Below are 27,557 nucleotides of genomic sequence, written 5' to 3' on the forward strand. Positions count from 1 at the left end.
TGGTAAGGTTCGAATAAGTACGGAATTAACACGGAGATTACTCACGAAGAGGTCGGGTGTGACCGGCCTCAAGCAGTTGTCCCTTGGGCACTGCGGTCTCGCTCTCAGGTCACTATGACCACCTCTAATCCAATTTCCTTTTCAGGCACCTCCAGAAGAACCCTTCCTCGGTGTGGGCAACCGGGAAGTGATAACCGCCCTCATACCTCTAACAGCACTCAAGACCACTGTATTCATAATCAACCTCCATCTTCAATTCCTATTATTCCTCCTACATCGACTTTCAACCCCTAACTTCCTATTTTGGCTTTCTTCTCAAGTGTCATCATGACCAACGATCCTATTGCGCGAAGCACTGTCGCAGGTCTAATGAAACCTCTTTCCAAACTACGTGATGGAGACTAACGTACGCACCCTATGTCAAGTCCGCTAGCAGACCTCGGCTAAAACCCTAGAATCTCGTACCATTGAGGTATGCTGTGTCTCCGAAACACGCATACATGATCCTAGTATGCTCATTCACTTGACCCACCTCTCCGAAACGAGGAGCCGACGAGATAGATCCTCCGTGTATCTGGCAACCCAATGGCTAGTTCTCGTGTACTGGCAGGTGTAGATATAGCTGTAGTGGTTGTGCTTCGTTAATTAATCACCCTCGAACCGTTATCGTATAATCTTCAACGATGTTTGAAATCAGAAGGCAAAAAGAAGCAGCTACTACAGTTTATTTAGTAGATAATTCGGACCAGACAGCAGAGAGGCAAAATGAATGAGCAAGCGAACTACGATTGAAGCAGTAGCAAGTAATAGTTGTAGTAGTAGTAGTAGTGAATGGGTGCAAATGTACACATATATATATGTATAGGAAAATGGATGAGTCAGCGAATAGATTAAGCAGTTAATAATGAAGCTAGCAGAATGAATACATGCGTAGGCGCTAAACAATGTTCAAGCATATGTATTTCGTACAAGCATAATAATAAAGATAGTACAACAAGTTGTTATATCATGGATGACTTTGTCCATTAAATAGGTCAACAAAAGGCCTTGACTGAACTAAACTCAATTGCACGTGAGTCGCTATAATAGCTCCCCCCCTGCAAACAAAGATATATGGAAAAATGTCTGTGTTTGCACAAAAAAATAGTAAACTGAGTAGGGTAGTTACAATCGTTTGAAAAAAAAATGGTTTGTACAAAATTAAGATGGAGTTAGTGTGTGCTGTACATTTGGTTTGCGCCCGTCCGTGAGGTTTTAAAAAATAATAGCAATAAATAGAAGGAATGCGGTATTGCTTTACATTTTAAATAAAAATTATACGTGTAAGTGTAGGGGTACATAAGATATGTTGAGTTTTATAGCGTATAACATGAAATTAGTAATGCATGTGTATACAATGAAGTGGAAGTTATAATTAATATTTAAAATAGTAGAAAATTATTAATAGAAGATTGCAGCGACATAATGTTGGGGCCATCTTACTCTTCGGCCAGACCTTGTCGTTACTGGATTCTCTTCGCTTGTGTTCGTCGATGTCGTTGATGATTGGAACTGACGCTTCGATGATTCAACGGTTTTCGCAGTATCTGTATGTACTGGCTGATCGTAGGCTTCGATGAAAGCTGGTTTGACTCGGTCGATGCTAATTACATCCGTTTTTCCAGCTTTTTCTACCGTAATAGTTTTGTCGTCTCTTTTAATCACCTTAAATGGACCATCGTAGGCCGGTTGTAAGGGACGTTGCACATTATCCCTTCTGATAAACACATGGGTACTGTCACTTAGGTGTTTGGGTATGTACACACGGCGTTGATGTTGTCTCGGAAGCGTTATCCTTAGACTACTCATATGCTGCTTAAGACGCTGTACATAGTCCGCTATATCAGTTGGAACGCTTTTACCTGCAGTGAAAAACTCTCCTGGCAGACGTAGTGTGGTTCCATAAACCAATTCTGCTGGGCAGCATTCTATATCTTGTTTGATTGTTGATCTTAAGCTCAACATGACTAACGGTAGCTTGCTGGCCCAATCATTATTGCTGATGACAGCTGTAAGAGAAGCTTTAAGTTGCCGATGCAATCTCTCTACCATACCATTCGACATCGGATGGTAGGATGTTGTGCGAATTCGTTTGGTTCCGAGTTCTGTGAGTTGTTGGAAGAGGCGGCTCTCGAATTGAGCTCCTCTATCGGTTGTGATATTAGTAGGTACGCCATAATGGGAAATCCAATGCTCTACTAGGGTTTTTGCGATAGTTTCGGCTGTAATATCTTTTATGGGCACAGCTACAGGCCATCGCGTGAATCTATCAATGCAAGTGAAAATGTAACTGAAGCCATTCGAAACCGGCAGTGGTCCTATAATGTCGATATGTACGTGCTCGAATCTGTTATCGGGATGACGGAAATGACCTACTGCGGAACTGGTGTGGCGATGTATCTTAACTCTCTGGCATTTTATACACGCTTGCGTCCAATTACGAATATCCCGATTCATACTTGGCCATACAAAACGTTCGCTGATTAGTTTGATGGTGGCCTTTATTCCGGGATGCGAAATATTGTGCATGGCTTCGAAAATGTTTCGCCTTAGCGGCTTTGGAATAAATGGTCTTGGTTGACCTGTAGAAATATCGCAGATGATGCTTACTTCTTCCAATGGAGTTTCTTTGAGAACTAACGAGGTTGTATTGGCAGACTTTAGTCTGTTTAACTCGACGTCGATATTTTGTAATGCTGCTAACTTGTGATAATCGATTTCGGACTGGACGAGAGCGTTGACCATCGTTCTGGATAGCGCGTCTGCCACTTCGTTACTATTGCCTTTGATATACTGTATGTTAGACGTGAATTGGGAAATAAATTCTAATTGTCGGATTTCCCTCGGCGAGTAGTTGTCCTGTTTGGCATTCAATGCTTTTGTGAGGGGTTTATGGTCTGTATATACTGTGAAAATGGTACCCTCAATCATATGTCGGAAATGTTTTATTGCCAAGTAAATCGCTAGGAGTTCTCTTCCGAAAGTACTATATCTTGTTTGTGTCGGATTCAGTCTTTTCGAAAAAAATGAGAGCGGTTCCCATATGCCATTTACTAATTGTTGTAAAACGGCTCCTACCGCTACATCTGATGCATCCGTCATGATAGCTAACGGTGTTTCGCTCTTTCGTCTAGTTAGTGTCACTTCTTTATTTAGTGCTTTTTTAGCGTTCTCGAATGCTTGGATCGCGTCTGGTGATAATTGGAATATCCGTGCGTTTCCGCGTAATGCATCTGTTAGTGGTTGCAATATTGACGCGCAATTCGGGATAAATCGTCTGTAATAATTTATTAACCCGAGAAATCGGCGTAACTTTTTCCATGAGTCGGGTAGGGGATAATTCCTAATGGCGTCGACTTCTGTTGCTATTGGTGTGATGCCTTGAGAAGTTATATTGTGACCTAGGAACTGTAAAGATTCTTTTCCGAATTCACACTTCTCAATATTTATAGAAATGCCGTGTTCTCTGAGTCGTATAAATAATTGCCGTAGTTGTTGCATATGCTCATCCTTAGTGGTGCTAGCTACTAATAAATCGTCGATATACGCGTATACCCCAGGTAAACCTCTAATGACCTGGTCGATAAACCGCTGAAAGGTTTGTGCCGCGTTAGTCAGTCCAAAAGGCATACGCAGGAATTCATATAGCCCAAATGGGGTTGTTACTGTTGTCTTCGGTATGTCTTGTGGGGCAACAGGGATGTGGTAGTATGCTCTGGTTAAGTCGATCTTCGAGAAGATAGTAGTGCCCTCTATACTGTAGGTGAAATCATGAATGTGCGGTATAGGATATGTCAGCTACCGTTTGTTTGTTTAGTGCTCTGTAATCCCCACATGGCCTAATCTCTCCATTCTTTTTCGGGGCCATATGTAGCGGGGATGCCCACGGGCTGTTCGATGGCCTTATAATGCCTAGCCTCATTAGCTTGTCGAATTCCTGTTTTGCGATAGCTAGTCTTTTGGGATCTAACCTTCTTGGTCTTGCATTGATTGGTGGACCATTCGTTACGATGTGATGCTGAATAGAATGTTTGAGATCCGCTTTATTGTATGTTACTTTTACGAGTTCAGGGAACTCCCTTAACAACTTTATATGGATCACCACAACTTTTATCTATCACAAGGTTCATTGAAACGGCTTCCGTAAGTATTCCTCTTATCGAAGTGGTTTGACTGCCGTTTATAAGTCTGTGTCGTCTAGAGTCTACTAGCAGGTCAAAGTTACATAAGAAATCTATGCCTATTATGGGCATCGATACGTCTGCTATGACAAAGTTCCAACGGTATGAAGCGCCACGTCCAAAATCTAGGGACAATTTCCGTTTACCATATGTCTTAATATCTGATTTATTTGCTGCTCTTAGCACTAACGACGGGTTAATGTTTTTTCTTTCCTCGTTAAATGGAGGTACTACGCTAATTTCCGCTCCAGTGTCAACTAAGAATTGTGCGCCAGTGGTCCGGTCTTGTATATAAAAGAGGCGACTATTTTCAGGCATTATGTGTGTTGATGCTGTTGCCATTGATACTCGTGGGTATCGGTTACTATCCCTGTTAAATCTACAAGGTTGTAGGCACTTTCTAGCCCTGTAGTCGAACATTTGATGATACCAACATATCGCGGGAGTTGTGCGTCGTCTAGAAGTTGACCGGGTCCTTTCACGCGAACGATCTCGCGATGACCTTCGTGGCTTTTCTCTCTGCGTTAACTCTGAGAGTTTTCGGCACAAAACATTTATTTCCTTCTGTAGAGTATCAAGTCTATCGTCTACCGTCACACTGTGTAGTGGAGGGCTTGCTTGCTTGCTTCTTTCGTATATTCTATCGGCTATCTTTGCTATATTGTCTAAATCAGCATCCGTATCTCCCACAGCTAGGATCTGCTGTATATTTGCAGGGAGTCGGCGGAGCCACAGTTGATAAAAGAGATTATTGTCAATGTGTCTATCGCCAAGTAGACTTTTCATATAATTTTTTAGTTGTGATGGGGTTCTATCTCCAATTTGTACTTGGTTAAGAAGTTGTTCGACGGCTTGTTGGTCACTGAGAGAGAGAGTTTTAATTACAGCCTCTTTTAGCACGTCGTATGGTTTTTCTGTGTCTGGTTTTGCTAGTGCCTCTCGGACGCTGTCAGCTACTTCGTCTGGGAGTAGTGTGCTTGTCAGGCCGAACTTATCCTTTTGCAAAAGAATGCGGTTAGCGAGAAAATAATTTTCAAGTCTTATAAACCAAAGTTTTGGGTCTGCGATTTTAAAAGAAGGGGCAGGGAGGTTAAGAGACCTCACGGACGAGGCTTGCTGTACGCTTGAAACTGTGTTTTCATAAGACATGCTTATAAAAATTAAGTAGCACACGAAAATACTTTAACAATCACAAGGAAAAATAGACGGGCGAAAACAATGATAGTAAAAAAACGGCACAATTTATAAAATGGAACAGACTTACTAAATTGCACCAATATATCAATTGTTTATGAATAATTGTTATTTATTATGATTATAATTGTCACGTTTAATGTTTGCGAAATAATGTAAGTGTAATTAAAATAATAATATAAATCCACAGTTGTAATTATAGTTCATTTGATAATCCAAATTGAGATAAAGGTAGTCGGATTTTTGGAATTTGATTATTTCGCCAAAATTCGCTTCCCGTTCTCACGTCGGGATTACCAATTCTGTAGTGGTTGTGCTTCGTTAATTAATCACCCTCGAACCGTTATCGTATAATCTTCAACGATGTTTGAAATCAGAAGGCAAAAAGAAGCAGCTACTACAGTTTATTTAGTAGATAATTCGGACCAGACAGCAGAGAGGCAAAATGAATGAGCAAGCGAACTACGATTGAAGCAGTAGCAAGTAATAGTTGTAGTAGTAGTAGTAGTGAATGGGTGCAAATGTACACATATATATATGTATAGGAAAATGGATGAGTCAGCGAATAGATTAAGCAGTTAATAATGAAGCTAGCAGAATGAATACATGCGTAGGCGCTAAACAATGTTCAAGCATATGTATTTCGTACAAGCATAATAATAAAGATAGTACAACAAGTTGTTATATCATGGATGACTTTGTCCATTAAATAGGTCAACAAAAGGCCTTGACTGAACTAAACTCAATTGCACGTGAGTCGCTATATAGCACTGAATACGAGGGCAGAACAAGCACTATTAGAATGGATTCCCGTTAACAGTCGCCAAGTGCTGTTCGGCTCCGTAAGAATTCGGAAGGATAGGGACACACGTCGTCGCATGTTCGTCGTTTCTGCCTACGCTCCCATTGACTGCAAACCGGATGAAGTGAAAGATCATTTTTACAGAAAGCTTTCTGAACTTCTTCATAAAGCTAAACACTCAGACATAGTACTCGTAGCAGGTGACTTTAATTCCCAGATAGTCAGTTTAAACCAATCAGAAAGACATTTAAGTGGGTATTTTGGTATTCCGGCTCAGTGAACAGATAATGGTGATCGCCTGTTGCAACTATGCCCAGGCAATCGTTTATTTTTAGCAAGTACTAATTTTAAGCATATAGAGAGACATAGTTTAACATGGCGACCGCCCGCACCAAACCAACGACGGACCATATTGCCACCAGTCATCGTTGGAGAGGGTCGATAGGAGACTGCCACTCGTTCAGGAATACCTGCCTGGACTCCGATCATGATGTAATACGAGCACGCGTTTTCTTGCGCCTCTTTGGACGCAGGAAAACCACATTAGGAAGGCCCACTAGAGTCGAACTCAGTGACGAGGAAGCCGAAAGTAGATCCCAGGAACAACTGAGGTCACAATTAGTCATTTCTGAAAACGAGGCTGATCCAGATGTTGCTTGGAATGATATACGAACAGTTGTGGAAACAACAGTGATATCTATATTAATGATTTAAACCAAAGGGTTACGAAAAAATAATGGATTTCTACTAAGTTTATTCCTAACACAAGACAGACTAATAAAAGAAACTGGAATTAATAAGTCAAGACGACACCCTCATCTCTCAGTTCAGACGTTTAGAACGATTGGCGAAACATTTCAGAGAACAGTTCAGCTGGCCTTCAGCTACTCTACAACTACCCTCCATCCCCAGACAGTGTAAATGGAACATTGAAGTAGGTCCCCCGACTCTAGCAGAAGTTCAAAAGGCTATAGTTAATCTGAAACGAGGAAGGGCAGCTGGTCCAGATGGATTGGTTCCAGAGGTCTTTAAGGATGGTGGTCCAATTTAAGCGATTAGGTTGACTAATATTTGAGCTAAGATATGGCAGTTAGACGTTATTCCATCTGACTGGCCACAATCACTTATCGTCCCAATATATGAGAGAGGGTCAAAATCATCCTGTGACAACCATAGAGGGATTAGTTTAACTAATATAGCATCTAAAGTACTGGCCTCAATAATTATCAGACGCCCAACTAAGACTCGTGAACTGCAAACACAAGAGAATCAGGCGGGCTTCAGACCTGGTCGTGGCTATAAAATAATAAATTAGAACCTTTCCGGTCAACAAACGTATAAGGTCAAGCTTTTCCAAGCAAAAACCCTTTCATGACCGCAGTTTGAAAGATGTTATTGCTAAGTGACCGTTACGATTCATAATGCGAAAACTTTGTCCTGTATATGCGGAAATCGAGAACTTTTTCCATGCAGTATATTTCGATGGATTCTTAGGCTTACTTTGTGCATTTGTTTTAGTGAGAATGTGCAAATGCAAAGTTTTCTGCATATTACACCGTTCAAGCATTGATATGCGAAGTGAGCTCATTTATTCCCGTAACAACTGAACAACTTGATGAGTAACATTAGAATTCTTAAAATGCAGATAGTAAATGAACATCCGTTTGTGTAATAATTATACAACTGTAATTTACCTTATGATTAATACAGATCCCCTATTTGTTGGTAGACAAGACTCGAGTTCGTGCTTGATTCTAATGTATTAGTCACTCAATGTTATTTGCAAAATATGGGCAACTAGCAGTGGCTTTAAGCACATTTTACTTCCCTGGATGAATATACTTTTCAACAAGATTTTATTGACGGTTTATTACCAGATCATTTTAAACGACTAGCTTTTGGATGGGATTTATTCAGTTAAAAAGAAAAGCGAATTGAATATGATAGAGTAATCAACCTCACTGTTATCAATAACATCTTATGTTGTAGAAATGAAACCATTCGAAACATGAATATTTTAGGTACAATCGTTTTTTTGCTTATTAGGGCCACACCATTCACTCCCGGCTGACATATATTAAGATATTAACATAATAGTGAGTTAACAGAGCATATTCAATCAAGCTATTAAAAATGTTATCAGTCAAAAATAAACCAGGAATTTTTTGCTTGCAACATAAGCGTCGGAAATGGAAAAAAACGAAAATGACCAAACTAATAATGACTAGCTGACATCAACAATATTTAATTACAGGGAAAATATCATGAATGATTCGCTTCATAAAATAAATAAAAAAAAGTCAAATTCGTTTAATCGAAAGATATCAACTGTGCCTCTGCAGCACCCGACTCAGTATAATTGTTAGGTGCATCACTTGGATGGGTCACAACCTGTGTGTACCTGGGTACATTGTTTTCGTCCATGACAAGTTGGCTAGATGGATAAGTTTGATTCCCAGGGTAACCTTTTGAATCATCCTGTCCTGTATAAGTCGGCAAAGATGCCTGTATACCTAGGCAGAAAATGAAGAGATTCCAATTAGGTGAAGCTGAGTTGGGTTAAGTATAACCAACCTACATGTAGTAGTCAAATCTTAACTAGAGGAGTGGTTAGCTTCATTAAAGAAGATTAATCAGGAGAATAGTTCTTGTGTGTGAAATTATAAATGTTGTTAGAAAGGAGGAAGATAAGGCATTCTAATAAAACATCGACAACTCAATAAGGCAGCCTTTACGGAGATTTCGATGTTAGTGTCTTTGATACAGTATAAACCGAATTTCAGAAACTGTTTCAGTACTCGTACTTCGTGAAAGTATTCAACTTTCGAACAGGCAGTGACTCGAGATCGTGTGTTCGAGCGTAGAGACGATAATTCAATTGGTGTCACTATCTTGAAACATCGACTTCGGGGGACATATTCTACAAATGTCATCCCAGAGAATTCCTCGTCATGCATTATTCGCCGACGCTGGGACTGGTTGGAAAGAGTGGAGGTGGTCAGTGTATGACATGGTGTCGTGATATGAAAGAAAGCTGCACAGGACTGACTTCTATTGGTCCTTCACGACTCCCTGGTTGGGGTCCTAGAGATGGTGCAACGCAGTGGCTAGAGACGTTACCAGACATGGCTCAGAATAGAAGCTAGTGGCAACCCTGCTGTAACCTTTTATTTTCTTCAGAGAAAGGGACCGTAACTTCTTTAACTGAAAGGATTCTTTCTGGTTGTACCTTTCTGTTTCCCTTATTATTATTCCACTACCATACACTAATTTGTGGTCGTTATTATTCTTTTTTTTTCACACGCATCTTACATTCTTTATCTCTTCCCATTCTCATTATTATTGTGTGGCGCATATGTATCTGGTGCCCCCTTGTATCAATATTTGTGTTCAAATAAATAAACTTAATTGACTGAAACTCCTTGATGGACAACTTGATTGCAAGTGGAGCAATCAAAAATTGTCCTTGTATCCCAGATGAGGATTTGCTGATCCCTATTAGTATCTCGAAGAATAAATGTGATCATAATTATTTATTGTGGGTTGAATAAAGTTTAATTACCATTTCTAATAAATATCATTATCCAATACCCTAGAAATCAGAAGCACGCGTCAAAGCAAAACCTCATACGGTGGAAATATATTAGTCGCAAAGTGGACTCCGCTGAACTTATATTCTGAAGTGACTATAGAATCATCACGATACCTGTTGTCCATATACGCATAACATGCGATTGCATGCATAAATTATGAAGTGATACGGGAGCAATGGAGCTAAAATAAATTAACTAAACATCCGAACCGATTATCAACGAGATATAGTCTGTACTATTTAGTATATCAATCTTATGTGAGGAAATATACATATGTATATATCAATTGTTACAATACATTTATGAACGGATATGTAGAAGGTACGTACTTTGCATCGAAAATGAGCCAGGTGGAACTGGATTTTGGTTTCCTTGAGAAAACGAAGGATGTGTTTGGATATTATGGCCAACTGGGTCGGGAACATATGAATGAAATTGTGGTGTGTATGACATGTTATAACTAGGTCTACTAGCACCACTTTGAGTGGGGACAAGTGAATTCGGATCTGGAAATTGTGTGGCATAAACCCTATTGTCTCTTGGTAGGTAACCGTTCGGAACAGGTGGAAATGATGCGTAATTAATTCCAGATATATAAGGCAAAGTATAATTGGTTGGGTAACCTTCTCCAGGTGCAACAGTTTGTACACTAGAAAATGAATCGACGCCGTACGGTAAGGGTTGTTGTGGTATTCCGTATTCTTGTTGGTACTGCATATTTTGTTTTAGTGTCATACGTAATTTGTACTCCAAAGTGTCCTATGTGAAAATTTTAATATTTAAGAGGCTTTAATTAAAAAATCATGAAAAGAATAAGATGCAGTTAAAAGCGAGTGTGAAGAAAGACTATGAATACCAACTAAACTTTCTGGTAATTGAGATCGTTTGTTGACTACCAGAAAAGATCTCGTTATATAAGTAATGGTTAGAAGGTTCGTATATTACGGAATATAGTGACACTGTAGAAGTGCAAAATCACAGCGATCTGCTTCAAGTACATCATTTCAGGATTTTTACAAAATTTTAAGGAGATTGATTTTCTTAAAGATTTCTAAAAAAAACACATTCTGGTAGCAGTCTATTCTAATCGATATTAAAAGTACAACGCTAGATTAGAAGCATATCCAATGTAAATCAGAGAATAAGTAGATACAGTAAACACCACTTCCTGCTTGTTACTAGATGTTACAGTTTCCAGTAAGCTGAACAAGTTTAAGAGTTGACAGATCAACAAAGTGCATATTTTTTAGAGGCTGTCGCTGAAATTCTAAGCCGATGAAGGTATGGATATGGTTGATGCAAGTCAGTATTATTATAAGCAGTTAATGATGGCGCAACAACTAATATTGTGAATCTTGCGACGTGAAAATGGTACATGGTTCACATAGATTACTACTGATTGCAAAAACATGTATAATACTATACATACTATGGTGTTACTCGTTTTACTGTCTTTGCTCAAGGCAAAAAGCTCGTTTTTTACTCGTGTGAAGCTATTATCGTTGGAGTACCATGTGTTAGCCATTCGATCTATTTAGTCGCACCAGATACACCGTCGTATAACAATAATTCCTCGTTTCTTTGTATTGGACCCCAACCAAGCTACACAAATTATAACAATGCAGCTAGTTCATTTAATAGGTAAGTACTTATGTGTGTAAATTTCTGAAGATCGAAATCTTGACTGGTATATATCTGTGTGTTTAAAAGCTTTTTTCTGGTATTTGTTACTAAGCAGAACTGATTAAGAATGGAGCCATTAGTGCGACAGGATTTCGTTAAATTTATTGTTAATTGTCATATACCGAGTTGTAACAACGACTTTAGCTATTACCTATGAATTGATATTCCCGAGGTTGACTGAATGTTGTTAGACATGACCAACAAAAAGGAGAGCTCACTCCACAGAACTATAATCTTAAAGAGACATGATATTACTGTCTTACTATTTTATATGATATATGTTAATTATTTAGAAAATGTTAACCTTTCATAGTCAGATTAATTCCTGGGAAAAACATTTTGGTAGTTGTACAATGACACGATATGTAAACATGTAAAACCTACTCTTTTCTGTTGTCGCATAGCTTCCAATTTCTGCATTATCTGCAACTGACGCATACGAGCAGCTTCTTGCTCTTCTATTTGTTTGCGAACAGCGTGATCATGTCTTAATGCATCCAAAGCCTCACGAGCTTCACGAATCTGGTTAAGTTTGTCTTGCATCTTCTCAAAATAGGCTAAAAATAAAAGCTGTTGTGTGTTTATAAAAAAAATCATTTTTGTATAAAGTAAATGTTGTATGATAGAGGATTGACTGGATGATCCATAATGACATTTTATTAACTTCAGTATGTTATCAAAGAAATCTAATGGAAACTAGTATGTTCTTTTTGTCGGAACTGATTTGTGTAAATGACATGTGCCACTACAGGAAGTGAATTAGGCTAGTAAGTTGATTGTTTCATTTATCTTCGAACTCTCACTAATCCAAATGAATTCCTAGCTAACACAAGTGAAATAGGGTTTCAATGATTTTGTTTAGATTTTGGTGACTTGTGTCACCGGTGTAAGTCCCATCCATTTCGAAGTGTTGAGTATACTACGTATCAGTTTAAACTACATCATTTCACAGATAGGTAACATGGTCTCGAACGTAGAAAATATGCGCAAACTGCAAGTACTTGGTAACAGACTTTCTTTTGAAGTATTGTTTACTTATGGTAGATCTCTGAGTAATGTTAAGCTTCCCTACATCTTTAGTTTTATTAATGCGTTTCAACTAAAACTACTATATTCACTTTTTGCTGTCATTAATATTATATTTATCCCGACTGTCGTTAATAATCTGTGGTGGTCAGAAATGTAGTGACTTCGGTCTATAATTACATCCATCTGATCCTAAAATGTTTTTAAGTGATTGTGTTAATATCTTCGCCAATTATTATATGCCCTCAAATACCCTAGTACAGCCGATGTTGAGGAGAACCCGCTTTATCTTTCGAACTGTTCTCATATAGTCATTTCCAGGGAAATCCTATTCATTGCCTCCTCGCGGCAGTGTTGTTTACGACATCGAGAGGACGAGAAGCAAATGTCCGTCGCTAAAACCGAGTTGCTGGGTTCAGATGATTAACCTAGGGGAGTTGGAAAACCCTGATTCCAAACCAATAGCGCATATGGGCTCCAGGATACTAAGGGAACAAACGGAGTATGAACCTATCCTTGGTCACTGGCTGCCATGGAATCGCATCTCCTAACGTTGCTTCACTATCTGGTCGATTAAACCCCTGGGTTAAAAATTCGGGGAGTGGCGCTATGAGAAGACCACCTCCTTCATTTTGTCCACCAGGACAGTATCCCAGTCTATACAATAAATTCAATTATTTGTGTGGGGTATATATATTTTGGTTACCTTTTGTACCAATCTTTGTGTTAAAATAATAAATAATACTAATTATGTAGTTATTTGTAAACTAATTCCGGTTACAAATATAATATCTATTACGATAGGTTACCAAACACAAATGAAAAACCTGAACATATTAAAACATTCACCTCGGCGTTCCTCCATGTAGTGTTTGTAGTCCATTAATTGTGGATGCATTTTATTTAGTGTCAAAAATAATGTTTGGACTGTTGTGTCACTTGAAATATTACGTCCTCTTTGACTATTGCTCTGCAAACGATTTACGAAAAATTCGATACTACCACGTAGAGCATCAAGGAACTCTTCTTGTTTTGGATTAGTTAGATCTGGGATTTCCGATGAGTTGAGGTCTGTCTTACCGTTAGGATTAGCTGGATTCTGAAACAGATAGTTTGAATCAGTTAATTAACCTTCAACTAACTACAGTAAAATATAACAATCAACAAGTGCATATCCTAACAAAAGACCGATCCCTGAAAATTCCGTCGATGAAACTGTTATCCCTGAAAGCATGTATATGACAAAGTCTAATAAAAATGGGGAGATAGTACAATTCCAATGACAATTCACCTTAAGCTCTGACTCAACCACTGGTGTTTGAACATAGAGTTTGTAAAAGACTGATGTACTTCTTTGATACGTCCTTCAATGACAGACTGTCATAGACCCTTAAGATCAATGGAGTCGAACGCCACCTTTAGGTCAAGAAATACAACTATTGTCGGACGTCGAAAATTATATCAAGGTTGGTTGAGGGTCAGTTAAATGTTCCCTAAAGCATTCTCGCTATCGGACGTTTCCTGGACTGAGGGCGAATAATAGCCCTGCCTTTTTCCGAAATAGTCTCACTAACAGCCGGATTTTTAATACCTGTCTCCTTGATAAGTCTGAATAGTTGTATACTGTTACCTATTACCTCTCCCATTGCTGTCCCTTTTGCTTTCGCCGTCCAACACTACTCACGTTCATTGAGTAAGATTTCTACCAGTCTGCTTTTGAACTTCCTCTTCATCGTATTCGGAGCCAGATGGGGTGTTTCCGAGTATCTATCTGTTTAATAGACGCTACAGAAACCTACTTATTTTTTAAGCTTTAGATTTACATTACCAGCAGATAGCACTGTTGTTTAGATATCATATCAAGTTACCTCGGGGTGGCTATAACTTGCCTGATTGACTAACTACTTCTCTAGTTGTTCCTGAAATATATTTGACTTTTTAATCAATAAGTTGAACGTTCCTACATCTAGTAAAACGCAGACCAATACATGCTCATACTGAGTCCAAACATGTGTTCTAGAATGAGTGCCAGTCTTCTATCGAACCTCTTCAACAATGGTTAGTGACAATGTGATCTATTTGAGCCCATGGTTGATTCGACTGTGGATGTCATCTCGTCGGACGACGTTTGTTCTTATGGTGCTTGTTAGAAATAAACAGTTATCTGAGCGTAGTTGCAGAAGACTGTTGTCATTATCTGTTTGCTGAAGCGCGACACAGTAAGATTTACATAATGGCCTCTCAGTTTTGTTTAGTCTACCTACTTAGGTACTAAAATCACTTGTCGCTAACACTAAACATTAGTCATTAGCTTTTTAAAAGAGGGTGGAAAGCTTTTTATAAAATTCATCTTTTATTTGATCTAAACTGCAACCAGTAGGTATGTGGGCAGAGACGATGAAGAGGGAACGGCTTGTGTCCCTATCTTCTCCATTTTCTATTGTCCCTTTTAGTGGGACAGGGCACAAGCGACTGTCTATTTGAATTCAAACTAACAGAATCCGTTCTGCTTTTGAATTTAATGCTATACCTACAAAAGCGAGGCGATGGGCAGTAGCAGAGGGGTCTTCAGGTACACGGAAAGTAAATCGAGTTGGTTCTTGACATTGACTAGATGATGTAAAGTGAACGACCATACTTGGACTCTGTATGCACGTCTTGGAGAAAACATACATTGATAACGTGGAATTCTGGAGTCTAAGCTAAGGAAACCAGTTGTTCTATCTGACACTGGATTCGAATATTTAAAGCTCCAACATGTAGTATAGAGCGCGGTTTCAAGAGACTAAGAATGGCATTGAGTGGACTTGAATAGTTAGCATTGGTGGTTCATGATGATAAAGATACGTAATGAGGTTTAGTTGTGGGGGGAGAGAAATATTAAGAGGTAAGAGAGAGATTTGATCATGAACAAGATGATCCTGGGTGCTGTTAGAGGTTTGGGGGTAGTTGCCACTTCTTGGTTTTTCACAACGTGAAAGGTAGTATATCTAGTAGTACGTAAAGCTACAAACTAACTTTAGTGTTGCTTAAACGGTGAACGAGAAATTGTAGTGACTTACGAAGTTGTAGAAAAAAGAATAAATGTTATTAGGACTTGTATTTTCTTTTGTATGTTTATTAAGTTAATGAACTGAGTACATTTTCTAAAAATAAACTTACTATCTCACTGGATCGACTTTTCCCTGGTACATTAAAATCACTATTCACTCCGGACTTGAGAGTGTTAATAGAAATCGTACCATTATCTGATGGTGTACTGGAAGCATATATAGGTGCGCTAGGCTGAGTGGTAGACTGTTGAAGCATGAGATGTTCTTGAGAATTTTCTTGATATATGCCATCCTGAGTAGATGATGGATTAGCTCTCTGATAATGTTTAGATAAATATTGCGCTAACTCAGGATCCATTTCACTTGTATCGAGAACTGGGAGAAGGTGAGCGACTGTTGGCGTTGCTGATGATGGTGAAGGTTTATTGTCATTGATAGTAGACTTTATTTGATTCTTTATTACAAATGATATAGAAAAATTTAATATTGACAAAATAGAATTTTCGTCCTTAATATACATAATTCAGTGTGGCGATTTAAACAGATCCCAACATACCACATGTTTCATTGAATGAGATTGGAAGAAAAATTTGTCGAAGTTGATTGGATACCTTCACATGAGATGCAATTAATGATATATTTGAAGTGATAGAAGCTCTATCGTTTCAAATCAGAGGATTCACACATTGACGAACTTGTTTCTAACACTCATATTACATGCTCATGAACAGTATTTTTGCAAGAACTAATCTCCAAGAGCAACTGTTCTAGCTGGTTAAGTTGTTGAGAGTTGCACATTAAATCATAAACCTGATACTATATGTGTTTAACAAATGAAATCCGTACAATAAGTTAATTTTCACCAAATATTTTAATCGCATCGTTACACCAGGCCAATGGTTTTAAAATATACAAATTATATTATCAGAATGGAAATATTTCAGGCTAATGACACGAATTATATAACTTTCATTTCATATTCGCTCGATGAAAGCCCAGAGTCATAACAGAGATTATTATTAATGTGGTCATCAACATTACTTACGACTTGAAACCAGGTCTATAGATTACATCACTACTGAGCTTTCAAACACTTCAAAATTCTAATAATTATCAGGCGAAATAATCAAACGGAACAAACAAATAAAAATTTGCTTGTTAAAAATAAGTTAATTTGACATAAAACAAATGATTACGTCGTAGTCAGAGAATAAATACTGTAGGACTCATTGAACCAAGGTTAGGATTGTAAAACCAATTTAATGAAGTGAACCGTTTTAACTACCACACATAATCGCGGAGAGAAATGAAATGTCTATAACAGTTTTTATTTCATCCGGATTACTCATTAAATACCAAATATAGTGAGGAAGGAAATAAAGCAAAATATAATATACGGACTTACATTCCTCTGATTCGACTCTGCTTCGCTAGCACTTAAGGCTAAAGCCAATTCGAGATCCTCGTTTTCTTGCTGTTCCAGTTGTCGCTCTTTCTCACGTCGAAGCTGGGAGTTGGGACAAAGTTACATTCTATAAATCACTGAGTAATGAATACAGCTTGTTTCGAAGTAAAGTAGTTTAGAAAAAATGGCAACAAATAGTAACTGGTACAAACTTGAGGACAAACAAAAATTAGGTGCTCGTATAAGAGTAACAGCTTCTATTCAATCCAATGTTGTATAGACAATTAAAATGATTGAAATGGGATATAAGAGTACACGGATAAACGAGTTATAATATTTAAAAGAAAATGAATGTGAACTTTTTGCAGTAATCGGTTTCTATTTTAACTAATATTCTTAAGGTCTGAAACTCAAGATATGCGATTATTAGTTCCGAAAGAGAAGCGGAGTGTTTTTTGAGCTTTGATATCAATTATAATTATTTCATTGGTTTTACCAATACTTAATTTACCAGATAAGTATAGGTCACTATTCTCACAAATTCCGATTTTTTCCAGACACAATTAACTCCAATTAGTTTTTATTTTAGCATATGGCTAAACAGTAAAACATAGAAGATAACAAGAACTACTTGATCTGTTTCATAGTATATAATCAACTTCTTTAATAACATACACTTAGTCTGTCTTCATACTGCACTACTTGGCAACAGTACTGTTAAGTAGTCCCTTATGTCTCGGTCTTCTTAATAAGTCGGGACAAATATCGATTTTTTTATGGTTGATAATTCCATCGCACTTGCATTTAGTTTTACAGTAACTTGAAAGGAGTAAATTTGAGATTCGATTTAATCCGCTAGTTGTATTTTTTTACTAACCAATCAAGACGAGTTCTTATGGACCGTTTGAACAACATACATGTTAGAGTACTAAGGTATGGATTACAATTCTTGCGTAAAAACTACTGAAACTTTAAAATTCCAAACTTTTGTAAGTGGGAATTTTTAATCTGGGACATATCGGCCAGAAGGTAAACGGATAGATAGAATGCAAACAATCCACCTTAACTAAATCGGACAGAGATATTCAAATCTACCAAGATTCACTATTCCAGTGACTTTCTTTTGATATATTGTATATGATATCACAATACTATTTCTGACAATCACCTGGTTACCGTTTTTATTTTACTACTAATGAGGTTAAAATAAGGAATCTGTACACCTCCGCCCTCGGATTAACTATGTGAGAACATTTAACAGGAATCTCGAGCCAACGTGTGGTTGACATCTAAGTCAATGATCTTCCTAATTGGTATGATTGTGGTGTAATTTACCACCCGTAATGGTTTAGTCTGAGATAATAACTAAGTTTTAAAAAATGTCATTTATCCAGCTGATTCTAACTGTATACATATAACTATTTGTGTGGAATCTTAGAAAAGATATCACTGGTGTCTTTTTGCTACTACGTTTAGTAAAGTTACTGATTATTATCATGCAGAATATTATTTATTACAACGAGCATGATGGCATCTCCACAGGACTTATGCTCAATCTGATCTGAACTCCATCAACAAGTGGATGTGTCGGAGAAGACAAAAAAATACAGTTAACTCAAGTTCGTACAGAACCAAAACAACTATTAGCGTGATTCAGTAGAGGAATTCGTATTTGGTAGCTCTGGAATAAGGTCAATCCTTATAAAAGACAAGTCATCAAAACAACGGTTACATGAGGTTAAATTATTACATACACCAATATCTTGTATTAATGTCCTGAAAACAGTGTGGAACCCTTGACTATAAGTGTATGTTGTATTACCTGTTGAAGTGAATAACATTTAGTTGAGAGCTTAATTTACTGAAACCAAGGATATTATTCGTGAGTTGAAATTATGAAAGTATACAGGCGAAAATATCTTCAAAGGAGAAGTAATGGGGAAAAAAAGTCGATTATAATTAGAAGGAATCATGGCACTGATGACAAAAAGGTAACCAATCCTTTTCAATAGAAAACTTTGCACAACATGAAATTCGAAAATATCTCAAGAAATGTGTTACTAGGTACCAATACTAAAGATTTTGTTGATAGTTTCAAATAGATTGAGCATTGGGCACAAAGTTAAAAATGATGAAATAATTATATTTTCGTGATATTCTAATAAAGATAAATTTGAATTTCTGGCGTTTCATGTCAGTCAGTCAGTAACAACGTAGAACTTCGTACGTACGTACGTCAGTTCGAGTTGCGTTTCATGACTTAATGCAAGTCACTTCTTCAAAGTAAATAAATAACCGAATTAATTTAACACAATTTTAAGTAGTATATAAGAACAAAGCAGTCACCTACAACTTCTGTAAGTGTTACAAGTCGAAAGGATTTGTCTGAACCTAATTGCCAGAAACTAAAAACTATGAATCAGGAGTGAAAATGAACTATAAATCCTGATATTTATAAGCTTATCTCATTAGGTGAAAGTAGCATTTTCAAGAAAACTGGTTAGCTGAAAGAAATACGTTGCTATCATCACATCTTATTACAACTGACTATTAAAATTATTGATGATTATTATGACCCCAATACTTTCCGTATATAGGAAGGTACAAAAGACCGACATATTTCCAAGATAGATTGTTATTATGAGGTTTAAATCATAACACAAATATAGTAAGCATTTCAATTAAAAAATCAAGCCACAGGAAATCTCTGGAAATAATCAATGACGAAAATAGATTTTAATTGATGAAAGTATCTACCTAAAGGTAATAGAAAAGATAGAGTGATTGTAAAGGTAAAGAAAGTATGTTTCGCTGTATCTTTTTCTTACACTTCAATCGTTGCCTATATTATTATGTGAGACTTTTAAGACAGGGTTAGTTGAATGGGACGCTTCATGTTTATTTAAACAGTATCATGTACTATTTCTGAGTGACAAAAAGAAAAAAAATACCATTACGCCAACATATGTAAAGACTTTGAAATGCTGTTTGATAATCAACTGATCTGCCAACAAACAAACATTTGTAGACATAAATATGGGAATCCAAACCACAAAAGTAGGGATCAGCTGTTACTTAAATAAAGTTTGTAGAAGGATCTCTTCATTATTAAGTGACGCTCAGGACCCGACTTCAATTTACAGTCTATCCTACTTGACAAAAAACAAGTCGTAGAAAATGTAGTGCTAATGACTGTGTAGGTGCAAAAACCGGATTAGCTAGGACTGAACTTGGAATACCAACACTTGAGATTCAAGTGCAAAAAAATATTCAAAAACACGCAATCGCTAATCTTAAATGAAAAAAGATTACCTGATTCTCCCTCTCCACAGACCTTTTATCTTCAGAGTTATTTGAAGCAGAAGACAATCCTCTTACAAAACAGAAACAACAACGAAAATATTGTTAAAATACATTGCAAAAATATAAATGCCAGCATATGCTACTAGCGATACTACCGACAGTAATAGTAATAATAATAACTTGTTAGTCAGTCATCTAGAACGTAGGACCAGGCACATATATGCATCACTCCAACTTACCACACCTAATTAGCACAACAAGATGAACACTGAATTCATAGAAGTAGTCACTTTAATGGTAGTAATGTATAAAAGAAAGATTGCGTATAAGGATATAATACAGGAAGAAAGAATTAGTTGGTAGAAAGAAAGGTATAAAGCAATTTCGAACGCACGGTTTAAGGAAAGACAAAGAGTGCATACACCTATGCCATTGTGATCGATTCTGAGCCATGTCACCCACAGTCTCTAACCATTGGTTACGATAGTCATGCGGATCTCAACCAAGTAGTTTGCATCTACCAACATGACTTAGACAAGAATTTAGTGACTTTATGGACTGATACCACTGTTAGGATAGTCGGAAAAATATACCAATAAGTATCGTGTTAAGTCTATGGTGGCCTTGGACCTTAAATGTACATTTCCTATTGGTCGATGTTTATTTCACTTGTTTAATATTGTGTAAATGTTGTTTTCTATTTTATGGTACGATGTGGTTTGTTTGTTTGGTATATAAATAGAGTATATCTGAAATACAATGATTCATAACTCAGAGGCTGTGACTTGCGTTCTAGACTCAACTGGCTGGGTTAGACAGGGAAGCGGGGCCAATCAGAACCCTAGGTCGTCCTTACGTGTTTATGTGTCACTGAAGCGATCAATAAAACGCTGCTTATCAAAACCTGCAGTCCACCCGTTACAACAACCACATTTTGGTTTGGCTGCCCCTAACTTCCATCCGTCGCCAACACTAGTCAGCATTATGCGTCGTGGTAATCGGTTGTTGGGTATGCGCAATACTTGATCCAACCATCTCAGTTGATGAAGATTCACAACCTCATCAACTGACTTACCATCATTCCCTAACACCTTGCGTCTAACCTCACTATCACTTACTCGATGATCCCAGCAGACGCGAACAATATTTCTAAGACATCTGTGATCAAATACTAGTAACTTACGAGTATCTTTTACTCTTAATGGCCACGTTTCGCAGCCATAAAGTAGAACAGAACGAACTGCCGCGCAGTATACTCGTACCTTGATTGATAGATGGATATCTTCCTTTCGCCATAGGTGACGTAAGTTGGCAAAAGGTACACCAGCATTTTGGATTCGTGCAGAGATTTCGTCAAACATCAATCCATTAGGTCTGATCGGACTCTAAGATAATATATGTGAAACTGTCGACGCGTTCGACTACTTCACTCTCTCTCCTTAGTTCAGGTGGTGACTCAGGCCAGTCCTGAAGCAACAATTCCTACTTAGAGGGAGAGAAACGCATCCCAAACATCCTGGTATTTTGCTTATTTCTACCAGAAGACTGCATTTTATCAGCGTCTTCACAAAACAGGATCATGTCATCGGCGTATTCTTAGGCAATAAGTGTACCTTCTGGTAGGAGATCAACTTCTGATAATTCATTGGAAGAGAACGTTATTTCCAGCAGTAGGTTTATGATGAAACTAAACAGAAATGGAGATAGTGGACAACCTTGCCGGACACCAATTGTGGTTGTAAATTCGGTCCTACGTTGTAGCTGACTGACTTCTACCGCTGAATGGTTTTGTTACTTATAAACGCAACTTTCGTCAATGTTGCAGAGATGTGTTTTAAAGACGGATGACCCTTTGGAAAACAGTATATACAACGTTTATTATTCCTACAGGTCGATATAAGCAGAAAAAGCAAGGAAGATTATTACAAAGTATATCGTAGTAAGGAAAATGAAAGTAAATTCACCATTCGCTTCAGCAGTTTTGGCAAATATTACTGCAACTCAAGTGAATATATAAATATACAGGAACGCGTTACTGTCAACGATCATTAATCGATATAATAAATAAAATCATAATGTCTACAGAATGACATGTTTATGGGCAATTACCTGTTAACTGATTCAAAGCACAAATCACAAACACGCACTTCCTTCTCAATGCCGAATTCAGGCAGAATGGCGCGCGATGAGGTACACTCACCACAAAACACTTGACCACACTTACGACAGTGATGCTGGAGAAAATTAAGGTAACGATATGTTTGAAAAAGATTACTAAGATGAAAACATAACATGAAAAAGTACACAAGGGGACATATTAACTAAAATTACCAGGAGGGATCTACAAGGAAAATGGATTTGTCAGATTTGAGAATATCCAGCTTCCCGAATGGAAGTAGATTGATCGGCGTTCAAACTCGAGACCTAGTAGATGGATGTATAACAACTTAACAATTAAGCTACCGGTAAGGTATCGAGTTTATTAAATCAACTACTGTAAAAATGACTCTAAACTGACAATTTTCTGAGCCAAAAGCAAATATAAGTGAAGGATTCAATATATAAGGCCATAACTACCATTTAAAATCGTAGATCTGAAACTTATGAACCAATCTGTAGTAAGTCTGTAATTTTTTCGGCACGAATATCACAATGAATTATGCTTTTATTGACACCCAGTTATCTAGACATTTTAGAATCAAGCTCAAGTGATCAACATAATGTGTAATTCAGATTCTTACGCTTTAATGTATGTGTTTGTATTGTTATTGATATTTAGATATTACAAAAAAACTTGACTAAATTAGTAAAACAAACATAAAGTGAAGCGATGAAAGTTTTTAGTCTTATCAGCCAATTTTTTATCGTAATCTAGTACATTACGCCAAACCTCAGGATTACACAAGGTATGCTTCCCGGAGAATTATGGTTAAACAATAGAGGCTAGTAGACTTTCATCACTTACATAGGCCATAATACAAAGGTGAATGCTGAACAGTATCCCCAGAGCCTGGATGGGAGCTTTATGTTTTCGTGTCGAGATATCGTTAGCCATCAACCTAATATGGCTAATGACACTTCCAAGATAAGCGAGGTAGTGGATGTGATCTAATTCACTATCTATGTTTAAACTGGGCAATGATACAGACAAGTTGTGGGGCTACAACTAACATTTCGTGGGAGAGGAACTTATCCCATGATAGCTCTGTCTGCAGCCCTTCAGGATTACTGCTCATACCAAAGCCGAATAAAGAACGAGGGTTAAGCATGAAGTAAGCAACCTCATCCCGTAGAAAACAACCTTGCTGAAAAAACAACTATCATAAAAAAGATTTAAAACATTTAAACTTCCTCCCCAGGTTTTGAAGGGTATTTATTTAGAAAGGTTATAACATCTCATGTTGAAAGTCCAGATTCTCCGGAAATCGGAGAACCAGAGTAACAATTAATATAGATACATGCAATATTCGGACAGTGTGAGGACCACTCAAAAAGCTGTGGAAATAAGAGAATACAAACTGGCAGTGCTTAGAATTAGTGATACCCATTGGACTCAAAGTAAATAAAAAAAGTCAGCTTCGAGAGAGCTTGTGTTGTGTTCTAGTTATGCAGAAGAAATAGCCTCATGCAAACAAGATGTTGCACTGATGCTCTACGAGGAAGCGCGGAAAGCGCTTATAGGATGAGGAACTCAAGGATATAGGACTATGTCGTTTACGTGTTTCAAGTTGATGAATGAATCACCTAGTAGGAGACTTATATTTGGGAAGTCAAACGAAGAAAGAGTTATCCCTAAAAGGTGTGGCAACTCGAACTGATGTACGTACATACGAAGTTCTACGTTGTTACTGACTGACTGATCCTTATGATAAAGGCACACAAAAATGATGAGTGGTTTTCCTTGACTAACACCGCTTGATATAACCAGTTTAGAAAAGAGTTGACTATAGGCGGTGACTCGACCACAGCGGCAAAGCAGCAAGACCAGACAACATTCCAGTAGAGGCACTGGAAGCAAATGTAGCAGTAACTGCAAACATGCTCCACATTCTCTTCAGCAAGATTTGGGATGAAGAACAAGTACCAGCAGTCTGGAAAGAAGGACACCTGATCAAGATACCAAAGAAAGGCGATCTTACTAAGTGTGAGAACTACAGAGGCATCACTCTTCTCTCAATACCAGGAATAGTCTTCAACAGGGCATTGTTAAACAGAATGAAGCACTCCGTAGACGCCCAGCTTCGAGACCGACAGGCTGGATTCCGTAAGGATCGATCGTGTACCGACCAAATCGCAACACCACGGATCATTATGGAACAATCAATTGAATGGAATTCATCACTCTACATCAATTCCATTGACTAGAAGAAAGCATTTAATAGCGTAGGCATGACAACACTATGGAAGCTTCTTCGACACTACGGCGTGCCTCAGAAGATTGTCAATATCATACGGAATTCCTATGATGGGTTAAACTGTGTCAGGCAAAGTTGATTACTCTCACCCTGGATTATAAAGACGTCAACATCTGGGAGGAAGCACGGGATACAGTGTACAGCTGAGATGCGGCTAGACGATCTAGACTTCGCAGATGATCTGGCTCTTCTATCGCACACGCAACAAGTGCAGGAGATGACCAGTGTAGCAGCAGCCTCAGCAGCAGTAGGTCCCCACATATACAAAGGGGAAAGCAAGATTCTTCGATAAAACACAACATGCACCAATCGAATCACAATTGACGGAGAAACTTTGAAGGATGCAGATGTGAAGGAGCGGATCGGCAAAGCAAGAGTAGCATACTTACAACTGAAGAACATCTAGAACTCAAAACAATTGTCAGCCAACACCAAGGTCAGAATTTTTAATACAAATTTCAAGACTGTTCTACTGGAGAACCTGGAGAACTACAGAAGCCATCAACCAGAAGATACAAGTGTTTATTAACAGTTGTCTACGAAAAATACTTCGGATCCGTTGGCCAGACACTATCAGCAACAACTTACTGAGGAAGGGAACAAACCAGATTCCAGCGGGAGAAGTAATCAGGAAGAAGCGCTGGAAGTGAATAGGACACACATTGAGGAAAGCAGCCAACCGCGTCATAAGGCAAGCTCTCGCCTGGGATCCTCAAGGCCAAAGGATAAGAGGAAGACCGAGAAACGGAGACAGACATAAGAAGAATGAACAAAAATTGGGCAGAAATAGAAAGGCCCAGGACAGAATGGGTTGGAGAATGTTGGTCGGCGACCTATGCTCAATGGTTGTAACAGGCGTAAGTAAGTAAGGATGTATAGTACATCTACAATATTCGTGTTACGACTGCGTCCCCCAAATTCGCTCATCTCTAACTTGATTCTGGCATAATGAAATAAGCTTTCCACGTTAAGTTCACTGTAACGATTACAGTAGGATTTTCTACTTTCTAGCATTAAAAAAATTTCGAAGAAACTGCTACTGGTTTGTACGACAGACTGCATGATACAATCGATTTGATTGGAAATGTTTGATAAATAATGATGGTCCTTGAAGGCTGTCAAATCAAATTTTATTTGATAATATATCACCGACCTATGGTGCTATTAGAAATAATTAGTCCAAGTTATTCTAGTTACCATACTAAAACAGACGATAGCTAGCACTAATGAACAGTAAGCTTTGGACTGTTCGTTGGTTTTTGTCGTCCCTTACTACTCCTCACCTGTGGAGTTTAGCCGTATTTGGTGTGGGGCAGTTATCTACTGAAAATAATAGGTGGTCGCGCACTGTTATGTAACATTTTAGTTTATTGGCATCCACAAGCACAATGTATGAAACCTCTCACTTGGTTATGAAAATATGTCTTGGACAATATTGGATTTTACGTCAAGCATATGCATAGTTACGGATATTTCGAACCCAAAGGTTTATATAGGAAACTGAGTCAGCATACAAACGCTCCTCACAAGTGCACAAAGTTGACTTAAAAACCGAAAAATATGCCATTTAATTGAAAAGCATGTTTCAATCAAGTGACTTGATAATCGAAATAGTCGATAAAGATATGTAGATATCTTTTTTTTACCTTGCAGTTAGCGCCGCGGAAAGTACCTGTTTGAGTCAGTTATCGGACTTCAATAAGTTCCCCTACACCGACCAATAATGACGTATAACTCAATAAAAACAGCCATTTTACCGATAAGATATAAGAATACTACATAAGATGTAGTTTACTGGTAAACAAGCTATATTTATATGCACTTCCAGTTACGCATGATAAAAAACTTTTATACCAACCAATCAGATCAAGTTAATGGAGACTGGAGTATTACTGTGACAACACACTGATATAAAACTTTAAGCTTTTAGTTAAAATAGAATAAACCCTTACTTTACGCCTGAACGTAGTAAATGCGGACTTGCATCGATGGCATGCATTTCCTTCCTTCCAACTTGGAGCACAAACTACACTGAACATAGCAGCACTCTCTGAGAACTCCGGAAAAACGTAGCCAGCGTTTTTAAGGTTCTCATAAGCATCTATCACAGCAACGTAGCCAGGCTTATCACGAAAAACATACGCCCAATTTTGAATACACTCTAGAAGCTTTGCACGAACGTCTGGGGATGTCTAAAAAGCGTCAAAGTCTATCAAATAACATACATCAACCATCCCAACAAGCTGCTGCATAAAGTCAGTGCTGCAAACTTCTTCATGAACAGGTGTACCACAGTTCTTCATTAATGACTCCAGCACCTACAGTGTAAGTTTATGAGAAAGAGATTACATCAAATGAGTGTAGAACGACGTTTGGGTTGTCACACTGAAGACGTTTCTTTAAACACTGGACCGCATATTTAGGCCTTCATTAGTTTGTAATTACGTGAAGTATTAACCTACGAAATCTCTTGACTACGCACGTTATCGCAAACTGCAATGGTACTCTCAATGTCTGATTCAATCAGCATTTCACTGGTCGCCTTCTCTATAAATTCAAGAATCTTCATTTTATTAACAGTATCACTTACCAATCAGCTTGTCAAACTTGGAACGTTTGAAGAAATCCATACTTAGCTATTTCCGGAAGTTACTGAGCAACGCCAAATTCGAATTTGGCAACATTAGTACCTAAAATCTTCAAATAGTTCAAATGATTGTGGACGGAATAGAAGAACCTTCCACTTAACGAGCCTCCGTATATAGTAGCTGTGGAACATCAATATCTCCAGGCAGAAACCTAGGTATGTTACCTATAATAAAGGAAAAAAAGTAATTGGCTTCGCGCGCGTTTCAAAAGGGCA

General features: G+C 37.9%; 1 protein-coding gene across 2 annotated transcripts; it reads right to left on the bottom strand.

Moving 5' to 3' along the window:
• Positions 1-375: 375 nt before the first annotated feature.
• Positions 376-27,554, bottom strand: MS3_00003504 (uncharacterized protein; the record flags this gene model as incomplete). 2 transcript variants are annotated; one of them, XM_035732595.2, is made up of 17 exons in its annotated part: positions 27,285-27,391; positions 27,157-27,241; positions 27,044-27,119; positions 26,920-27,012; positions 26,647-26,886; positions 25,168-25,397; positions 23,998-24,193; positions 22,389-22,513; positions 21,912-21,966; positions 21,195-21,541; positions 20,289-20,349; positions 16,977-17,078; positions 15,681-16,025; positions 13,368-13,617; positions 11,877-12,049; positions 10,139-10,568; positions 8,527-8,729 (listed from the first exon to the last, which is right to left on the bottom strand). In XM_035732595.2, the coding sequence occupies exons 1-17, from the start codon at positions 27,322-27,324 to the stop codon at positions 8,527-8,529; spliced, it is 3,051 nt and encodes a 1,016-aa protein (XP_035586952.1). In that variant the 5' UTR covers positions 27,325-27,391. The 2 variants fall into 2 exon arrangements, with proteins under 2 accessions (XP_051071367.1, XP_035586952.1); XM_051211322.1 differs by adding an exon at positions 27,432-27,554 and having other exon boundaries at positions 376-8,729; positions 11,877-13,617; positions 16,977-26,610.
• Positions 27,555-27,557: the final 3 nt, after the last annotated feature.

This window comes from Schistosoma haematobium, chromosome ZW, assembly GCF_000699445.3.
Source record: "Schistosoma haematobium chromosome ZW, whole genome shotgun sequence".
Lineage (NCBI taxonomy): Eukaryota > Metazoa > Platyhelminthes > Trematoda > Strigeidida > Schistosomatidae > Schistosoma > Schistosoma haematobium.